This window comes from Capsicum annuum, chromosome 7 (assembly GCF_002878395.1).
Source record: "Capsicum annuum cultivar UCD-10X-F1 chromosome 7, UCD10Xv1.1, whole genome shotgun sequence".
Taxonomy (NCBI): domain Eukaryota; kingdom Viridiplantae; phylum Streptophyta; class Magnoliopsida; order Solanales; family Solanaceae; genus Capsicum; species Capsicum annuum.
In genome coordinates, this window is record NC_061117.1 from 1,030,177 (window position 1) to 1,051,933 (window position 21,757).

General features: G+C 32.3%; 1 protein-coding gene and 1 pseudogene across 1 annotated transcript; one reads left to right on the plus strand and one right to left on the minus strand.

The window, feature by feature from the left end:
* Positions 1–3,108: 3,108 nt before the first annotated feature.
* On the minus strand, positions 3,109–5,573 carry LOC107876295 (ribonuclease S-4). The gene is given in 4 exon segments (XM_047415067.1): positions 3,109–3,216; positions 4,192–4,772; positions 5,173–5,207; positions 5,210–5,573. Coding segments are annotated over 4 exon segments (984 nt in total). The 5' UTR covers positions 5,532–5,573; the 3' UTR covers positions 3,109–3,170.
* A 7,022-nt stretch (positions 5,574–12,595) lies between these two features.
* Positions 12,596–20,036, plus strand: LOC107876998 (annotated as a pseudogene).
* Positions 20,037–21,757: the final 1,721 nt, after the last annotated feature.

Here is a 21,757-nt window from a genome sequence, read left to right on the forward strand (position 1 = left end):
TTTATTTTGTATTTCTGTAATAGATTTACTTTTACAATTTAAATATATAGTCTTAATTCTACGATCAAGCAACGACAACTTTTACATGTATGTAGTCTCGTATTCTTCAATTTGTAGTATTATTTGTTGCCTTATTTACTTTGTGAATTGCTATTTAATTGTATTTTTCTTTCAACCTGCTTCCTAGCATTTCTTTTGAGAAGAGCTTAATGGAAGCAGTTTTTCAACCAATAAAAATAAAGATGAAGTCTACGTAGATTCTATCTGGTCTTCCTAGCAGTTTTTCATCGATTATATCATTAAAAATAATTTTAAATCATGATTTTAAATTGAAAATTTGAGGTTTTTACTGCTAAATTTTACAAAGGACTTTTCTTCAATCTAAACCTCATTTTTAATCTATTTTCACGTGGGTTTTCTCCTACAGACTTCTATAACCTTGGGGAGTGTGTTTTTAAAATAAAATTTTGATTTCATTCTTTTTGTTTTGAACTTGTTTTTCAAATTCATTTTAGATTCAGATCAAATATGAACAACATGGGTATCATTAGCTTTATTTTAATGCGTTGATGCTATATTTGAATGTTGTAGTTGATTCTAAGGTTGTTTGTAAGGGAAAAATTCTGCGTTGAAGCGCTTTAGATTGAGATTTCGTCGTTTCGAAGTAGGTTATGGCTTAACTTCTTTCAAATTGAGCTGAGTAGTTAATAAATAAGTAACGCATGCTATGGATTGATAAACATAACTATGAGGTTTATATTTTGAGATTATTTTTACTGTTGTGTGTCCGTGTGGAAGCTTATGTTTTGTTGTGGTTAGTTTGTGATATCTGATGTTGTGTGTTGCCTGTGCAAAAGCTTTATTTGACATCGTTGGCCTTATCTATACATTTGAATGCCTTTATTATTGATATGATACTCGTATGGGGACTTGTTTTGCTAATATAGTCCTTATTTGAACGTTGATTGCCTTTATCATGATAGAAAGATCCGACTTAGGGGTTGATATGATATTAATGATGTCTTACATGCATATTTATTCTGATGGTGCCTAATTGGAGTTGATGATCATGAACTGTGGACATATTGAGTTGATTTTTGGGCTCACTTATATATATGTGTATTGAATGGATTGGATATCATCATATTGAGTTGGTTGTGAGCATTACATCCTCATTTCATACATATACATACATGAGATACTGATATTATTTAGAGACACTATTTTTGAAAGAAAATGGACACTTTTTATGAAAACTCTCTCCATGAACATGAACCAAAGAGGTGAATTGGGATTAAAATATTAGATATAGTATATAGGTTGCGAACTCCCATAGGTCCTACCTGGAGGCTGCGAGTTTGGTGGGTGTATACAAAAAGTCATACGATGGCTTTCAACTTTCATCCTATCCACGTTGAATTGCATTCATACATGCATCTTTTAGGATTTATTTGGTTTCCTTGACCTGTGTTCATTTCAGTGTATTCTTCGTGTACGCTTGTGTTGTTTTCATTTTTGTTCGTATATTAGAATTATTAGTAGATACGGTGTGAGCTGCCATTTGGGACTTTTCTGCTTGCAGATGACGTGTTCATAATTTTCTTTACTTATATTATTTTCTACTTTGCTCAGTCAACCGATAATATCGACTGAGCACGAGTGGACCATACTCATTCCTACTATGCCCTTTCGATGTAGATCCTAGTATGAGCACTACGCGAGGTGATTGAGTTCCTGCTTGATAATTGATATAGTTGGTGACTCGAGGTACTGACATATTCTAGGGGTCCAGAGTCATTTTCAGACCTCATTCTACTTTTATTTATGTCTTTAGTTATTCCAGAGACAGATGGTTTATTTCAAATTCAGTTATATTATTACATCCTCTGTACTATCAAGTTTTGGGATTAGATCTATGTATTTTTATTACTTTTGCTTTTACTTATATTGTAGGGTCTGACTTCGTTTTTGAAGTCTCGTCATGTTCTGTTGCATCACTGTTATTGACTTTTCTCAACTCTTGAGATTTGAACTTACTTATCAAGGTTAGATCGTAATAAATATCATCATGATCTTAATTTTTTAATCGTGATGATTTTACTTAAAAAATACATCAAAATATTGTTGTTATCAAAGAAGACAGCATTGGGAGGTGGTGATTGTGAATGTCAATTTGGAAGGATAATTGGTGATAGTGTTGATCAATAGTGGTGGTTGTGAAAATAATGGATTTTTTCATTTTTCCCCAAAAGAAATGTACTACTATAAATCTTCTATAACTAGGACAAAAAGAAAATGACAAAAAGAATAAGAAGTACTATAAATGATCCAAGTGGTCCTAAAATTAAACATAGGACCTAAGTTTATTGCCAAATGTACATCCAATAATGGCTTGTCAATGTCAGTGGACACATTCTTATCCCCACATATATACATAAAGAACCTTAATTCAAAAGTTGCCAAATGTACATCCAATAATGGCTTGTCAATGTCAGTAGACACATTCTTATCCTCACATATATACATAAAGAACCTTAATTCAAAAGTTGTTAGAACAAGAAGTACTATAAATGATCCAAGTGGTCCTAAAATTAAACATAGGACCTAAGTTTATTGCCAAATGTACATCCAATAATGGCTTGTCAATGTCAGTAGACACATTCTTATCCCCACATATATACATAAAAGAACCTTAATTCAAAAGTTGTTTGCCCAAAAAAATAGTTATTTCGAAATAATTAATTTTGAAATTAATTATTTTAAAATTAATTATTCAAATCGTTTGATTTGAGATATAAGTTATAATAGTGGAACAATGAATTTCAAGATAGATAATTTCCTAATTAATTATCTCGAAATAATCTATTTCCAACCAAACGACTTCGAAAAGACAGATTTAGAATTCTTGGTAATATACATCTTTGTTCTGATTTAAACAATCACATATATAAGCAATACATGCATATATCATATATGAAGTACATCAGATGTTACAAATAACACAGAGAAATAAATAAGAGAATAGAATATAAACTTTTCGTCAAGATAATAAGTTTCCATTCTCTCCTTTTATTTATTTATTTATTTATTTATTTATTTATTTATTTATTTATTTATTTATTCTAAGCCAAAGATTAATCTTAGCTGTAGAATGATTATTTAACACATGATCATTCAAACACAGGATATATCCCATCTGTTACTTCCGGCAATATCCTACAAAAAAAAATGAATACAAAAGTTAAAATCTGTGATAGTAAAATATACATACAATCAATATATAATTAAATTCTAATATTAAGTTAACTTGAAATTAATTTCTTTTTTTTGATATATACAGTAGTTTCTTAATAATTATAGTGAGATCTAATAAGTATCATTTATAATAGAATCAATCACTTTCATGTTTCGAAAAAGAATGTTACTTTAATTATTTGAACTACTGTCTCTTCATTAATAGTTGTCCATTATTGACTTAACTTGACGTATATGTTAAGAAAGAGTAAGTGATAGAGGTAATTTCTCATATCACTCTTTGAATATACTCACTCCGTCCAGATTTACTTGTCACTATTATTTTCGTCTTTTATACTTAACATTAATTACTTATTTTTCAGATCATTTTTCAGTATCTATTACTCCCTCCGTCCCATTTTACCCGTCCCAAATTGGCTAAGTTGATGTCTCATTTTACTTGTCCCAGTTTACTTATCAAGATAAAACAAACTTTTCTTTTCATGTTTTACCCTTTGCATTAATTACTTTTTCTTTAAATTAAAATGTAAACATCATTTAATAGGGGTACTTTGGTAAACAAGCCATGTTATTTATTATTTTTCTTAATTGTTGTGTCATCCCAATTTGGGACAAGTAAAATGGGACGGAGGGAGTACTAAACATCAATTAATAATAGTAATATGGTAAAGTGAATATAGCAATAATTGTTTTCTTAGTGAGTGCGTCGTGTCAATTGAGTGATAAGTAAAACTAAATGGAGGAAGTAATAAATTCAATGCTTAGAGAAATGTGTTGGATAAAGATTATAATTAATAGCTAAGGATAGAATAGATAGAAATGTGTAAATTTTTTATTGATTTTTCAAACTGAACAAGTATTATTGGACATCTATTTTTAGTATAGTAATTTAGTCAAAGCTAAAAATTAATCTCAAACGTTGAATTAAATTCTTACGGTTGAGGTTTCGGATGAGGTAGCATAATCCTAGCTCCGCTAGAACATGTGGTTACTCCAGCAGGACGTTGTTGAGGGCATGCGATGAAGTTAGTGCCAGCCAAATCAGTGCACAATGAAACCTCATTCAAGTAAACATGAGTTTTGTTTTTTGAATCAAATTCATAACATGAGAGGTAAACATTAAGGTTCGGTGGAGGTGGAGGAGGAGGTGGAGGAGCGCGAGGAGGAGGTGGAGGAGCGCGAGGAGGGGGAGGAGCGTGAGGAGGTGGAGGTGGAGGAGAAAGAATAAACACCTTTTGGATCGCGTCGAATATTTCTTTTCTAGTAAAAGCCAAGCTATCACATGCAATAATCCCATTTGTTTTCAAGTAATTGAACAAGTTTCCCTTTCTTATCATTGCATTGATCTTAATTGCTGTATCAAAGTATACTATTGCTGCTGCTGTTGTTGCTGCTCCTCCACACACTCTATGCACACGCCACTCATGAATCCATAGAGACCAGTCGACCCCGGGTTGTTGTTTCTCTCTAAGTGACGGCCAAAATTTCAAAAGATCGTTTTCTCTAGTCTTTGTAAACTGTCAAAAATATTTATACAATCAGATCATTTAATAGATAATGCATGTAAATATCAAATGATGATCTAACAGTAATAGTAACTAGCCTACATATGTCCTATCACATGTTGAAACTCATGTATTGTTTATGTAAAAAGTGATTTACACGTAGCTTATATATGACTTAAAATCCATATATGACTTCAAATGTCAAAGTTTTAACCTAAAGAAACATTCAAACATTAAAAGGTATAAAAACTCAAGTTGGACAAAAAAAATAGGTGTTTATATTAGGTAATCCTTTATCGTAAAAAAAAATTATATGTAATCATGATATATATATATATATATTTTCTTTTTTCTTATAATATCTCCTCAGTGTATAAAGTATTAACTCTATTGATAAGTCAAAGGTCAATACAACTTGACGCCAATTTGGGTCTGGTTGTACAGGAATGAAATCAGAAATCCATTTGAATCTGCTGGCCAAAGGCCATGGAGTGTCAAATCATGCTGAAGAATTGGTTCTGTGCACCTGCCTGGTTGTGGTGCATGATTCAATTGCGTACAGAAAATTGGTGGCCATTGAAGCACAAATCTCAAGAGTTGGGGAGTTTGGGAATGAGCATGCTGAGAAGTTATTACAACTAGCAAAATGAGAAAGATGGGAGGTTTATTCATGTTTTTCTTCTTTTTTGTGTGCGGGGGTTGTGGGGTTGAAAGATTAGTTGTTTGAGTGGATTGATGTAGTAGTAGAGTGGGAGCTTTATATAAGAACATTTTATAGGGGTCATAGTGTGACCTTTTTTTCCTCTTTCAAGTATGTATCACTTGGATAAACTTTTGGCTTTTGATTTTTTTTTTTTCAAGTATGTTAGTTTAAAATCAAGTATTTATAACTTGTATGTACTTTTTTAATCTGCTCAAAAGTGTTTAAAAATTATTTTAATTTAAAAGCACCTAAAATAAATTCGAAAGGTGTCTATATAATATTATTATTATGGAAAAGAAAATCAAAATTGATCGGAAATCGACTAAAAATGGGTTATCAGAAGTTAAAGGAGCTCGTCGATACAAAAAGCTAATCAACTCAGCCTTTTTTTTTTTTTTAAATATCACCATCGTCCGAGTAGGAAAAAGGAATTATTGTTTGTCAATTGTGTATTTTGGATAAATAATTGGTAATAGTTCAGGGAAGAAAGTCATAATTCGAAAAAAATAATTTAGGTATAAATTTAATAGAATAAAATAATTATGTGGTAAAAGAAAAAGAAATATTTATGTCCGCCAGTGATGATGCATATATATATATTGGTGGTGATGATGGTCGGTAATGGGCTGGTTAGTGTTAGTGGCTGATAATGATGGGAAGTATGCCAAAAAGGTTCTTTTGAAAACTATTTAGCAATTTAGACAAAAGTTCTTAAAATTTTGCCATATATCCTATTTAATCCACATCATCACAAACTTTTCTAACTCGACAAATTCACCCACAAGTTTTGTCATACTACACTCAATATTTTCAACTTAACAAATTCATCCACAAGTTTATAATAATACACTTCAACCCACTCCATCATCCACCATTATATGATACAAAAATATTTAAGTTTCCAAAAATATTAAAAAAAATTCAAAAGCTAAAAATAGAAGGTGGTTCTTTCCCTCCAAAAAATCTCTGATTCTGGCATCTTTTCCGGCGTTATTTTTCGGCGATCAGCTCTAAATTAGTTCACAAATATCATAAGCTTGTCCATTGCATCCATTGTTACCCCATTTGTTTGTTATCTTCTCAAACACACTTTTCACCATTGTTAAAAAACTTTAAATCACTCACGTCACTCAAAAACTCTTTAGAAAGTACATTACGGTAGCTCAGGCGACTCCAAGTTCATTTCTCTATTCCATAAACCCAATGATCGTTGGTTAGAAACAATATTTGCAATTTCAAGTTTTTGTACGGATATCTGCTCAGTAATTGACCAGTCATCCTCAGTCATCGACCGTGCGTACATCCCGACATATACCCTCAGCATAATCTACCGTCGACCAAAACTTAATTCTAAGATGTCTATTGTAGAATTTGTTCTAATTTCTGGTGATTTCATGGGAGAATGGGTAGATACTCCTAAATATTGAAAATAGAGATCTTTTACCAAGGTGACACTGTCCATTGCTGTTCGCCGCAACAGTTCATACGACGAATTAATTACAAGCGTAATGCAGAGCGGAGATCTAAATTGCGCGCCGAGCGATGTGGTGATTAGTTATCTAATGCATTCGAGGGAAAAGGTGAATCCTACGATCATAAATAATGATGAACATGTGTTGATGTACATGATGGATGTTGATGCAGATGGTTTTAGGCCTATTTTAAGGATAAATGTAGTTGACAGGTCCTTTGAAGGACCGATGAATTCACCACCTCAGCACCCGACAATGGACAACGATTTGAATGATTACGAGAACAATGACGATCATCCAATTAATAAGGAAGATGATTCTATGTATATGAAAGACATTTCATCGAACTCGCAAGATGCGCAAAAGACTGTGGAACGGGATCCCAACCAGGACATTCCTTCGCCGACGGGACCAATTTAGATTATCATCAAACATTCACCGACAAGAAAGAGCTCAAAATACTACTAGGTGGAGCAGTGATGAGGTAGCCTTTTGATTATCGTACGTAGAAGAGCTACACCAAATTGTTGAAGGCAAAATGCGTATCTCCTGGTTGTGGCTAGTTATTGTAGGCAAGAAAGTACGAAACCTCAGATAGATTTCAAATATACAAGTATGTCGGGTTGCACACATGCGGTGTTGATCACGCCACGAACAGGCATAAGAAAATCTCATCCGAGATGATTGCTTTACTATGCGTAAATCATTTTCGTGATGGTAAGGGTCCAAGCATAAGAGAAATTTAGAGGATCATGTTTATGGAGATGCTTGTTCAATGAATACAAGTGTAGACTGTCTTGATTAAACTCACAAAGAGTAAAAATTATGTGATAATAAATCCAGATCACATCTATATTCTATTGTAGATAGGCAAATCGATCTATGCTACACCAAATAATATTTTATGCACTATCATCGATCTTAGACTCTGTCATTCCTCGACCAGACATATAGGTCAATTGTATATAATATGAATCGATGAATCATCAGTAACTTGTGGTTTGAAAGAAAATAATTAAATTAAAAAAGTTTAAACACATATCATATGATTTGAGGGATGCAAAAAAAATAATTAAATTAAAAAAAGTTTAAACACATAATCACTTGAACTGGTTGTTAAACAAACAATCTTAAACTGTTGGTGACACTTAATAGACTGTCATGGATGCTGACCCATATCAATCCCATGTAAAAAATATACTTGTGCTTTGAGGGTCCATCGATTCATTTGGTCTATCGTAGATCTACACTGTAGGTCATGCATCGATTACTCTCTTGATCATTCGTAGATCACATGAATTTATGTACAGGGTTATAGACCCTCACTTGGATGTTGTTTAAAAATGAATAATTAAATAAAAAATAAATAAATTGTGGGTTTCTACACATATAGAGGAGCTTAAACAAGTCACATGATCTTGTTAGAGTTTATACAAATTGGGGGTGGTGATTGAAGGATTATGTGGATGGATAGTGGTTGAACAATCAACATCCTCAAAATAATATTTGTCAAAGCACAAGTATGTTTTGAGAATACTTGACGTTATCTTGTTAGCAATGGCGCTGGAAGAAATCTTGTTTTGTATATTTTTTTTTCGGTAAAGATGGTTTAGAGACCCCTTTAATAAATGTGTAGACGTTAAGGGTATAATTGAAAAAAAAAATTGTCTTGTCTTGATAAGTAAAAAAGGACAAAGTATAATGGGACATCAAATTAGAAAATTTGAGACTGATAATAAGACGGAGGGAGTATATCTTAAAGTTGTGCAGCATCTTGTTAGGCTTCAGGTAGAGGATAAGCTTTACGTTGACGATTTATTTTATCTTTATATTTTTTAAATAAAAATTGGTATTAATTTGAGTCCTCGATTACTTTGAAACATAAGCTGTTTAATTATGTATATAATTCTTATACTATAATATATCAAAGGTTCGAGGGAAAGGCTTTTATAATTTGACATATTATCTTATTGATTGAGGTTAAGACAGGAGATTCAAATTTCATTACATTAAAAAGGGTAAGATGTTGGGTTCAAGTCTCATCGATTTGTGCTTAATACACCTTTATATGGATAAGACGTTTAGTTTGAATCTTAAAGTACCATATGAATGATATAATGATGGCTAAGGCAAAATAATGTGTATTTCATGAAAAGTCATGAAACATATCTCATTGAATATGCTCTATTCCATGAAGTGAATGTGGTAGCAATGCTTAATATGTCTGAAAGAACACAAGTGATTGAGTGTATGAATAAGCGTGAAGTGACAATATGGTAATAATCATCAATAGTGATAATATTTTCGCACACTTATTATGACTATAATATAGTTTAGAGAAAAACTCTCTACACTATATGTATGCCTCGATTTGCTCCTAAAGTAGAAATATCACGAAAGAGGTTATAAGCTATCAAAATTTGATAGACTTAGGGCACAATTATATTTCATCCCTAGGGAATGAGGATTTTGATTGTTTCAATACGAATGCGCACTTGATTGTGATAGTAGTATCATAACTCCCCTCCGAATGAGGCAAAATAATTGAGAAGAGTTATTTTGAAATCTACTTTTGAACTAATAAATTCAAAAATTTATTCATGTAATAGTAGATCTGAAATTTACTAAGAAAAAAGGCACATGTCATGGTAAACTTAAAGTTTACTAGTATAAAAGTTCATAAATTAACATGAATGATTGCTACATTGCGAAAAATGTGCATATTGAGTATTGACATATATTGAAGAAATAGAAGATTTTTCAAGAATTATTTATGTTGCTTGTTCTCATGATAAGTTGGTTCGACCAACTAATGTTGGGATTTGATCCTTCAAAATTTGAAAAATATAAAAGGTGAATATGAACTCATTCACCAGTCATGTGATCTATTAAGATACATCGATATATGATGATCACTTGTATGTTTATTCTCACCTGCAGTTTGACATTCACAAAGTTTTCTACTCAATAAAATTGAGTTAAAAGCATAATTTTTAGATTTTGCAATCAAGAAAATTCATCTTGATAATGATGGTTGGCATTGAATGCCTTCAATAAACAGCTAAACCATTACTAACGAGAACAAGACTTAATGCGTTGGTCTGAAATATGAAATATTGCATACAATAGCATATGCATGCATTAGACCAATAAAGTATGATTATTTCTTCCCTCTTAATTGATTCAAGGTCAGGAACCAACTATTCCATCCAATGGTTTTTGTCACGACCTAGATCAATAGATCGTGCGGGCACCTATGCTATTCTAAGTAGTTAGGAGAACCCTTATTACCCAACTAAAATATGTAGAAAACTTCTATTTTTTAGGGAATACATGATTAAATATAATAAAGTAAATTAAATACTAATAAATAAACTTTTTTAAAAACTTCTTACAAATGTCCTTCACTATCCCAAGACTTGGTCAGACATGTACATTAAATACTAATAAATAAACTTTTTTAAAAACTTCTTACAAATGTCCATCACTATCCCAAGACTTAGCCAGATATGTACAAGAGCTACCTATTACAACATAGACTGATAATAAAATAAATAATGCAAGGACTCTAACATCTGTCACGAAGAAAAAGCAGAAGTTATTGCTGAATATCGTCATTCATCTAATAACTGCAAACTAACTTGTATTCAGTCTACATACCAATAAGGAATGTAGAAGAGTAGGTTCAGTATAACCACACTTACTGGTAGGCATCATCGGCCGACCATGTTAGTTCATATAATCATAAAATAGAATTAATGAAAATAAATCATGACATCTTGAATCAAATATAATTCAACTAAGGTTGTAATAACATTGTTACTTTACCTATATAACTTACATCATCCAACTACTCTTCCAACTCCATCAATATTATATTCACTACTAACATACTCTAGCCTCATTAATTCATACAATCAACCACAATCCAACACTGATTCATCACTATTCATCTTTATTCACCTTATCTTTTTCATTACTCATATTCACACGAACAAATCCGTAATCATAGACAACCCACACTAAACTCTCGAGCTATCAACCAAATGCTCTCTTATAATATTAAAGAACGATAACTAGCCATTCTGGTAAGCTACGATTAAAACACGTATAAATGAAGCAAGTCAACCAACATATAAGTAAGTACAAAGTTTCACTTTTTCAAATACATATCACACAATTAAATACCCAATGAGTCAACAATACAACAATAACAGAACAAACTATGACCACAAACAAGCCATATAATCATCAAGAGTATCAAACGTATTGTAAACATCCACAGACTCAACACAAATATGTACACACATGTTATGGGGCTTATTTTTGCCCAAATAGTCATGACCTGCAAGGAACAATCTATGTTTATGTACTGTACCGGCATGGTACCCGATCCACCATATACATATCCATATCGGCGTGGTACCCGACCCATCATATACATATCCATACTGGTGTTGTACCCGTATTCGTACCGACATGGTACCTGATCCAACATATACATATCCGTACCAGCGTGGTACCCAATCCAACATACACATATCCATACCGGCGTGGTACCCGATCCAATATACACATATCCGTATCGATGTGGTACCTGATCCAACATATACATATCCGTACTGGTGTGGTACCCGATCCAACATATACATATTCGTATCGATGTGTATCTGATCCAACATATACATATCCGTACTGGCGTGGTACCCGATCCACCATAAACAAGTAATATCAATATCAAATTTACACTACCTCACAGCATACAATATATACGATGTACCAAGTTTATAAGTACACTTAAAGTCATAAAACAATTCCATTAGGTAAATTTTCAATAATCATTTATACACTCATCAACAATTCAAACATCAACAAGCCATTCATGGCATTAATACAAGGAGTTATCATTATCAAACAAGCCTCTCATAGGCACATTTCAATAAATCATCACTATCACCAATTTAGCCTCTCATGGGCATTCAATAGATAAAGTGCTTTTATCAATACCAAAATAAGAATATCATAAAATAAAGGTGCCACGTCAGCATAAAAGGGTGATGAAAATACACTTAAATTGAGTTCAAGAGGTAATAGGACCCCCTGTGAAGTTGGTGTGTGTCGTAGCAATTTTGACTATAACTCGAGGAAGTACTGGATGTTTATCTCTAGTTAAAATGGACAACGGACCCTCATGAGTGGGACTTTAAATTAAAAGCGACAAACAAATTTCTCAATTAAGTGAAAGTCCTTCAAGTTTTAAAAATTAGGTGAAAGGGACAAAAAAAATTTCAATTTTTTTTTAAAAAATATTTTTCGTTCCAACAACTTTGCGCAGTTGTCGAGCAACTTTGATAGTTATTCGACAACTTTGCAAAGTTGTTCAACAATAATCAAAGTTGTTCAACAACTGTGCGAAGTTGTTCGACAACTGTGCAAAATTATTCGACAACTTTGCGAAGTTGTTGAGACAACTAATGCAGTTGTCGAACAACTGTTCCAGTTGTTCAAGAGACTTTATTTTTTTAACTTAATAAAATTATGGGATCCACTTATTCCCTTTTCTTAATTAAAGAGTTGGAAGGGTCTACGTACTCAATTTTTCTCCTCATAAGCCATCTATAAATTCTCATATGGTTCATAACAAGTTTTTTCTGATAGACTGTCTGAAAAAGAACATATGAAAATGAAGAACCTCTGTCTATTACTTGTCACTCTCATACTACTTTTCATTTCTGTTTGTTCACAAGTACAACAAACACAATTTGTCTATAAATGGCCAGAAACTTATTGCAAAAAAGATACTCCAAAAGTGGCATGTAATAAAATTCCTCTACAATTTACCTTAGTTGGATTTTGGGGAATAAATTCCAATGGAGGAATTGTCAATGCTGGTCAACAAGGTTGCCCAATTCCAGGAGCACAAGATTGGGACAAAGTGGTATTTTTTTTTTTTTTTGTATTAACAACAATTCTACATATACTAAAATTAATTATCCATCAGTTTATTATTCATTGACCAAAGTGAAAAGCAAAAATATTCGAGATAAGCAACTGGTAGTCTAAGGATGCCAAGTGGGCCGGTCAGACCAGGCCCTCGTAATTAATGCGACCTGATTTGACCCGGCCCGGTAAGTCCTAGGGCTTTAGAATTCCGGATCCCAAGCCGATTATTTTTTTAAAATGGGTCCGGCTAACCCGGCCTGGACCAAGCCCGGTCCAGACCCGCCGGTTAACCGACCCGGATATCTTTTAAAAAAAAAAAGAAAATTGAAATTTTGGGCCAAACTAGCCGTTGGCCCAACGGCTATATAGCCGTTTTTGGATCCAAACGGCTAGTTTGGGCCCATTTATTAAAAAAAAAAATTAACTTTAAAAAATATTTTTTAATCTCCAAAAAATTTCTATAAATACCCTACAACTTCAAATCATTTTTCACACAATGTTTCACTCTCTCAAATCTCAATTCTCAAATATTCAATATATTTAATTTCTTAATGTGTTCACTTTAATTTTTTAATTTTTCGTTTACAAAGTACGAGCGGAAGTTTCTGAAGTCGCAACCTTCGGATACTTTCAAAATTTGGTATTGTCATTCCATTTCTTACGTTTCATTTTTATTTATTGTATTAATTGTTTAATATTTAATTTTATTATATTTGTGTATTTTGAATATTTTTAGTTTAATTTAATTTATATTATGGATAAATTAAGAAACCTCGCTACTAAAGGTGTTAAAAATTTTTATCCCGGAAGCGGTAGTGGTAGTAAAAAGCGAATTACTAGCGGTAGAGATAGTTCAAGTAGTAGATATAGCCGTGTATCTTCACCTTCGGTACCGCTTGGTACACCTTTTGAGGAAGAAATAGGTATAGGTGTTCACGATATGGATTATGTAGAAGCTCAGGAAAATTACGGTATAGAAGAAGAAAATGAAGTAGATGCGGTTTATTTAGACGAAGATAATGAAAATATTGTTGAGACACCGCAGTAGGAGATGCTAACGTTAGATCTGAATCAGTTAATCTCCCTCTCCATCCTCCCAGTGCCCCAAGACCTCGTAAAAGAACTAGTGTTGCATGGTAATTTTTTGAACGTATATCAGATATTGAGGTGCAATGCAATATTTGTCAACAAATATATAAGCATAGAAGTGGAGGCAAGCAAGGGGTACGGGTACGTTAATGAGACATATAGCTGAAGATCACAAAAGAGAGTTAAATATTGCACAAGGTGGTGGGGATGTTGGTGGGCCAACGCAAACTAGAATGGACCCAGCAACCGGTCACGTAGTGAAGAAGTATAATAAATTGAGGGATCGGGAAGAAATAGCTAAAATGATAGTTGTGGGTTGTTTGCCTTTTAGTTTTGCTTCTTCTGATGCCTTTATTCGTTATATCCAAGCAGTTTATAATCCTATGCTTAACGGTATTCCTAGAACTACTTGTCGGTCTGATATTTTTAGACTTTATTCACAATATTTTTTTTATTTATCAATATTGTTAAAAAATATTCAATGTAGATTGTCCCTAACTTCTGATCTTGGTCGTGCTATAAATAAAAATGATTATTTAACCATTACTTGGCATTGGATGGATAGTAATTTCGTGATGCAAAAACATATTCTTGCTTTTTTATATGATGAAGATTGTAAACATACTGGACAATTTATTGCTGATTCTATTGTTAATAGTTATAAAAAAAAATTAAAATCTACGCTATCTTCGCCTTTGCCTGAAATTTTTCATATTAAGTGTGCATGTCATATATATAATTTAATTGTAAAAGATGATCTTGAGTTTTTTGAGCTTTATATTGAAAAAATCGTCTTGCCGTTGGTTTTATTCAAGGAAATAATCGTAGATCGAGAATTAGAGAATTTAAAGTTAAATGTCAAGAAAATGGACTTAAACCGATTTTGATGCCTGAGGAAATTGATACTAGATAAAATTCTACGTATGAATTTTTAAAAACTTGTTATAAATATAGAATTCCTATTACACTAGCTTTTAACCAACATTGCGGTTCATTTGCTGATTCTGCTGATTGCATGCGGCATAATTCTGATTGGGTTGTAATTAATGATCTTGTTAAGTTTTTAGAAAAATTTTATGTAGCTACGGTTGAATTTTTCGGTGCTTATTATCCTACTGTTTGTAATATTTTGACATATATAGCCGATATTTCTGGTTTGCTCAAAGAATATAAAAATAAAGAAGGTTATAAAGAAGTTGTTGGCGCCGTGTTTACGAAATTTAAAAAATATTTTTTTCCGATTCCCCCTATTTGCTTGGTTGGTGCTATGCTAAATCCGTGGATGAAATATAATAATATGTGCCACTTTAGTACTCTTATTTATACTTACTTAGAAATAAATACTAACCATGATTCTGAACAAGTACAACCTGATTTGTGGACGGCTACGGCTGATGCAAAGGATTACATAGAAAAATTATGTAATCACTATGCTGATTTATTTGATTTAGCCGTACCTACAAATATCGCTCCAACTGTCGCTCCTCATCCTCATGAGGAGCCATCATCTTCTAAAAGGCCGGCACATAGTGATTTTTTTGATTCGTTTTATGATTTAAATTGTTGGAACAGTGTTGATGAGAGAACTTACACATCAACTTATCGGGAAGAGCTGAAATATTATCTTTGGACGGCACCAGAGGATCGCAAATGACGGATCAACACTTTGGATTGGTGGAGGAGTAATGAAACACAATATCCTGTGCTTTCAAGATTAGCTAGAGATATCTTGAATGTTCCAATGTCAACCGTTGCATCAGAGAGCGCCTTTAGTTAGGGACGACAGCAGCTTGGAGACAACCGACACTCATTGGGAAGCAATACAATGAATGTTCTAGTTTACCTCAGAGATTGGATTAGGGAGGAAAGAAGAAACCAAGGAATGGAACCGGAGCCGAGCGACGAGTTGAAAGTTGAAGAAATTATGACTTCAGGGAGAACTCAACAGAATCAAGTCAAATGCATGGTTTTGCCCCCGTTGACTTCGACTATCCTATGCAAGTTTCCATTAATATTAACATGAATGAGTTGGAAAAAATGATGCATAATTTGTAGATTTTTCATTCATGTAAATTATAAATTTTGGATCATTTTGCGATCAATAAAATTCCCCAAATTTATTCACTCCTTAGTCCTTGCTTTTTATGTTTTTTCATTTAACGATTTAAAATTTTAAATTGAATTTCTATTTTTCTACTTTAAATTAAAAACTTACTTCTAATATATTATTAATTTACTACCAAATATTATTAATTTATTATATTAAGTAGCATATGTTTTGTATATTTGTGCATATATCTTCTATAGAAGTGTATATTTAATGTATACATATGAATATGTTTTATAAATTAGTATATAAGTATATCTATATATATTGTAATGTATATATAATGTAGTATATTTTATAAGTAGTAGTATATATACATTGAATGGTGTGCATACACGTGTATATATCTTCTATAGAAGTGTATATTTAACGTATACATGTATATATATTTTATAAATTAGATATCTTCTATAGAAATGTATATTTAACATATACATGTGTATATATTTTATAAATTAGTATATAAGTATATCTATATATATTGTAATGTATATATAATGTAGTATATTTTATAAGTAGTAGTATATATACATTGAATGGTACGTATACACGTGTATATATCTTCTATAGAAGTGTATATTTAACGTATACATGTGTATATGTTTTATAAATTAGTATATAAGTATATCTATATATATTGTAATGTATATATATTGTAGTATATTTTATAAGTAGTAGTATATATACATTGAATGGTGCGTATACACGTGTATATATCTTCTATAGAAGTGTATATTTAATTTATACATGTGTATATGTTTTATAAATTAGTATATAACTATATCTATATATATTGTAATGTATATATATTGTAGTATATTTTATAAGTAGTAGTATATATACATTGTATGGTGCATATACATGTGTATATATCTTGTATATTTAACGTATACATGTGTATATGTTTTATGAATTAGTATATAAGTATATCTATATATATTGTAATGTATTTATATTGTAGTATATTTTATAAGTAGTAGTATATATGAGTAATTGACTAATTGTGTATATGTGTATATATTTTTTAAATTCTAATGTAGTATATACTATATATATAGTGTATATATATTATTTAACGTATTTATAATATATATAGGTGGGTATATGTAATGTATATTAAAAGAAAGTTTTTTTTTATTTTTTTGACCGGATTTGACCGATTTTTTTAATCGGGTTTGACCGGATTTTTGTGGGTTTGACCGGGTTGGGTTAAGTGGGCCGGGTTAGGGTGGGTTTTAATTTTTTTACTATTTGGCCCGACCTGGCCCGGCCCGTCTAGCGCCAAAACCGGCCCTCAACCCAGTTAAAATAGAAGGGCCGGTTCCGAGTTGGCCCGGCCCGGCCCGTTTGACACCCATAACTGGTACCCTCTCAAACTATGATTAAAGTTGTTACGGCACATTCCAACTTTACAGGGGTCCTATTACCTCCTGACGTAACACCTTTACTATATAAAATGAGGCCAACATCAAAGATAACACGTCAGCTAAAAAGTATGATATATAAAAGGTTCCATGTCAGTTAAGAAAATTGAAAAAAAAAATGTTGAATTTAGTTCAGGAGATAATGAAACCTCTGTGAAGTTGGAGAATATAATAGAAAATTTGGTCATAGTTCAGAGGGTTAGTAGATGCTTTACTCAAAATATTGTGATTAAGATGTTCTCTTCTTTCATACAAGCTCTAAAATGAAGTCCCAAATTTTACATTAATGTAAGAAATTTGATTCACATATCCCACTAGAGAGAGGTTTTACTGTATACTTTCTTCATTTCATATTAGTTGAACTGTATAAATTTGACACATTCATTAAGAAATCAGTAAATAGAGATACATTTTATATGTTTACCCTTCTATGTCATTGTACAAACTTCAACGTAACACCCCAACTTAGGATAAGAAGTCTCACATCGACAAAACACAGGAGGGATGTTGGGTATATATGTAAGCAAGTCCTACTCCATAGTGATGCATTTTAAAGCCATACGATCCCAGGCCTAGAGTGGACAGAATCACTAGTAGGTTGGGCTCAGGGGTCTCTCGGGCCTTCGTGGTTCGAGATGCTCGTCGCGACCTCTCTATCCTGAGTCTTTTATTTCCAACTAGCAAGGAAAGCAAGCCCTACTCCCTAGTGACGCTTTTCAAAGACGTGCGGGCCTAGGCTCAGAGCGGATAATATTACTAGTGGGTTGGGGAGGTCTCTCAGGCCTTCACTAGTGGGTTGGTCTAAGGGGATTTCTTGTGCCTTCGTGATTTGGGATGCCCATCGCGACCAGGGCCTCGGCTCAGGTCGTGACATTCAATGCATCCTTTCACCTTTTGGCTTGATTATTTTTAATACATCAAACACATAGATGTTCTTTCTTTTTCTTCTAAAGGGTAGCGTTGAGATTTAAATCCTAAATCTAAATAAATTGTTTTTAATTTATGTCTGCACATTTATTAAAGGGGTCTCTAAACCACCTTAAAAAAAAAAAAAAAAAAAAACAAGATTTCTGTCTCCTGCTAACAAGATAACTCCAATTTTATTTGTTGCAGTTTACTGCTGATATAGTCAATAAACTCACCGTATTTTGGCCATCTCTCACTACACAAGATCCCAAAGAAATGTGGAAAGCAGCTTGGACAACATATGGAACATGTCTATCAAATTATTTCAATAGGGCTATTAGATTCAATGGTGAAATTGGAGGTGGAAATTTATTACAAGGTCAGTTAATTGGAAAAGATTGAATTGTACCTTGTGACTCTGCTAATTACACCAATGCTGAACTGTTGAGTTCACTCAAAGCTGTTACAGGCCAGAACCAAAAAGAAGTGTCATTTACTTGTAAAAACATTAATGCAACTCATGCTTATTTGAATCAAGTTTCATTTTGCTACACAAATGATGCAAAAAATTATAAAGATTGTCCAGCTTCTGTCATTAGCCAACGTTGTAATGTTCCAAACATTATTGTTCCTCGTCCTTCACCTCCAACTGCTCGAGCTTCATCTATACAGGTACGTGTTCTCTTCGAGTTTAAGTTATATGCATTGATAATATAAAGACTAACTACTAGTCTATGAAAAATCGTAACATAATCGTAACTTCTGTCACCAAAGTAATATGTTTTTTTTTTGAAATTTTACCAAACTTGTATAAACGTTGTTCCCAGTAACGTATTATGTTTTAAAAAAGTTAATGGAGCCAAAAAGAGCTGTAGATGACGTTAAAATAGCTAGGAATCGTTATTGGCAGTAACGTTTTTGATATAAAATGTTATCGTAAGTAACGAGACTCTGCAACTAAGTCACATCAGAATCTTTGTACAAAATCTGACGTTAAATTCGTTATTGTCAATTACGTTTTAGCTTTAAAACGTTACTCCGAGTAACGATACTATCAAATCAACTCAAAACCGTTTGGTAGTATCGTTACTTGGAGTAACGTTTTAAAGCTAAAACGTAATTGACAGTAATGAATTAAACGTCAGATTTGTACAAAGATTCTGATGTGGCAGTAGAGTTGCAGAGTCTCGTTACTCATAGTAACGTTTTATGTCAGAATCGTTACTGACAGTAACGATTTATGTCAAAAACGTTACTGACAATAACGATTCATATTTTAACATCATCCACACATCTTTTTGGTCCGTTAACTTTTTTTAAAGCATAATAAGTTACTGGAACAACGTTTATACTAGTTTGGTAAAGTTTTGGAAAAACATATTACTTTGATGAATTGATTTAAAACATGACTTATTTTGATCCAGAGTTACTATTAATGTATGTAACTTAAATTAATCTATTTTATTAAATTGTTTTACAATTTTTTTTTTTTCAGGATCTTCAAACTGGAGAAAAGGTTGGACCAAATGTCTTATGGGAGACCCTTGGTCAACTATTTTAATATAATATTTATGTGAAGCTTTATAAGAAAGTTTACTAAGTAATAATAGAAAGATGAATAATAATGTTTCAATTGTGACTGTGTTATGTACTAAATAATGAAGCTAATAAAGTGATCATCTTTCTATTTTATTTATTGTGGCTAAAGATTTCTCTTTTTCTCTGGTAAAATAGAATTAATGAACCTTTTGAGTCTTAAAAAATCATGTTTATATCAAATTAATGAATTTATAATATTGACTTTTTACATGCACTTTTCTTCATTAATTAATAATAATTGATAATACATACTTCCTCCTTAATTTATTACCTAATTTTTTGGTCAAATGTCTGGTCTTGTTTACATTCTTCCTACTTCTCACACTGAAAATGGATGCTAAAAAAGGAACTCTCTCCTTGGATCAAAGATTTAGGAATTTTGGGTGCTTGAAACGTTCGAACACACATATTGATACCTAAAATTTTAGGGCTTCGCTTGAAAATCGAAACAGTACTCAACTATCTTCTTAGTTTTAAGGGTGCCTTTTTCCATTGTATACCAATTTTTATAAATTTTCTATATAATTATGTCTAAATTATGTCGGGTTTAATATGTGCTGGAGCACCAAAATATTTGTACCTAGGTCCGCCCTTAAATCACCTATACGTTCTTCCATTATCTACACATTTCTACTCTCCGTATATAAATCCTCTATAATCCACTTCCCGCCTTTACTATTTGGCTTCCTATTCAGTTCAATCTCAAAAGCTAGCTCATGAGGAGAGGATTATTCAAATTCACATAAGCAAATCACCAGTCACCCCCCTTCACGCCCAGGGCCCAACTGGCGCATGAACCGTGAGCTCAAATAGGGTTGGACTTGACTCTGATACCATGTAAAGAATGAATATTGAATCTATCTCTACCCCAACAACTAGCTCATGAGGGGAAGACTGTCCAAATTTATATAACCAAACTACCAGTCCATTCCTGTATTTTGTAGCTATCCATTCTCAAAGTACCCTGACACAAATTTCTCCTTTATTTTGCATAATTTTTTTTCAGTACCAACAACTATCTTGGTTTAATTTAAACTAATGAATTCATAAGATTGAATATTAATATGCACTTGTATTCATTTAATTATTTCCACCTTAGTGTAAATAATTTGATGCAAATATCAAATTTGAGTAAGTTTTTACGATAAAAGCGATAATTTGTTTTACTATTACTTTACACAACTCTCATTATAAGGTGGTGGGTGGTCCTAGGAATTAAATAGGTGTCAATTTTTTATGAGCTTGATTTTGTATAAAATTATGATTTATATTTCAATAATGCTTTAAAAAGTATTTAAGGAATTAAACAACTAATCGGATAATTAAAAGTAATCTATTTCATCCCAGCTGATTTCTATGTCCTTCAATTTTGAACATATAGACATATATGCGTACGTGATGTCTTACGTGACAATTCACATCCTACCTGGCGTTCATATATTTCATATTGAAATTATATTCTTGAAAAGGGTAAATCAAGACCTTTTCCTAATTAATGATGAGAATAAAGACTACACCAAATGTTTATTGTAGGTAGAAAGAGGTAATTCTTGCTAATATACATATTTATTCTAATTTAAAAGATCACATATAGGCAATATATATACATATATATATGAAATTAAGAGTGTCTAAGTGGGTCGGACTGGGCCAACCCGAAATCAACCCGTTTAGTTTAATCGGGTTGTGGGCCGGTTCCGGTCCGAGTTGGAGTTAAGTGGGCCAGGTCGGTTCCGGGTTCAACAGTAAAAATG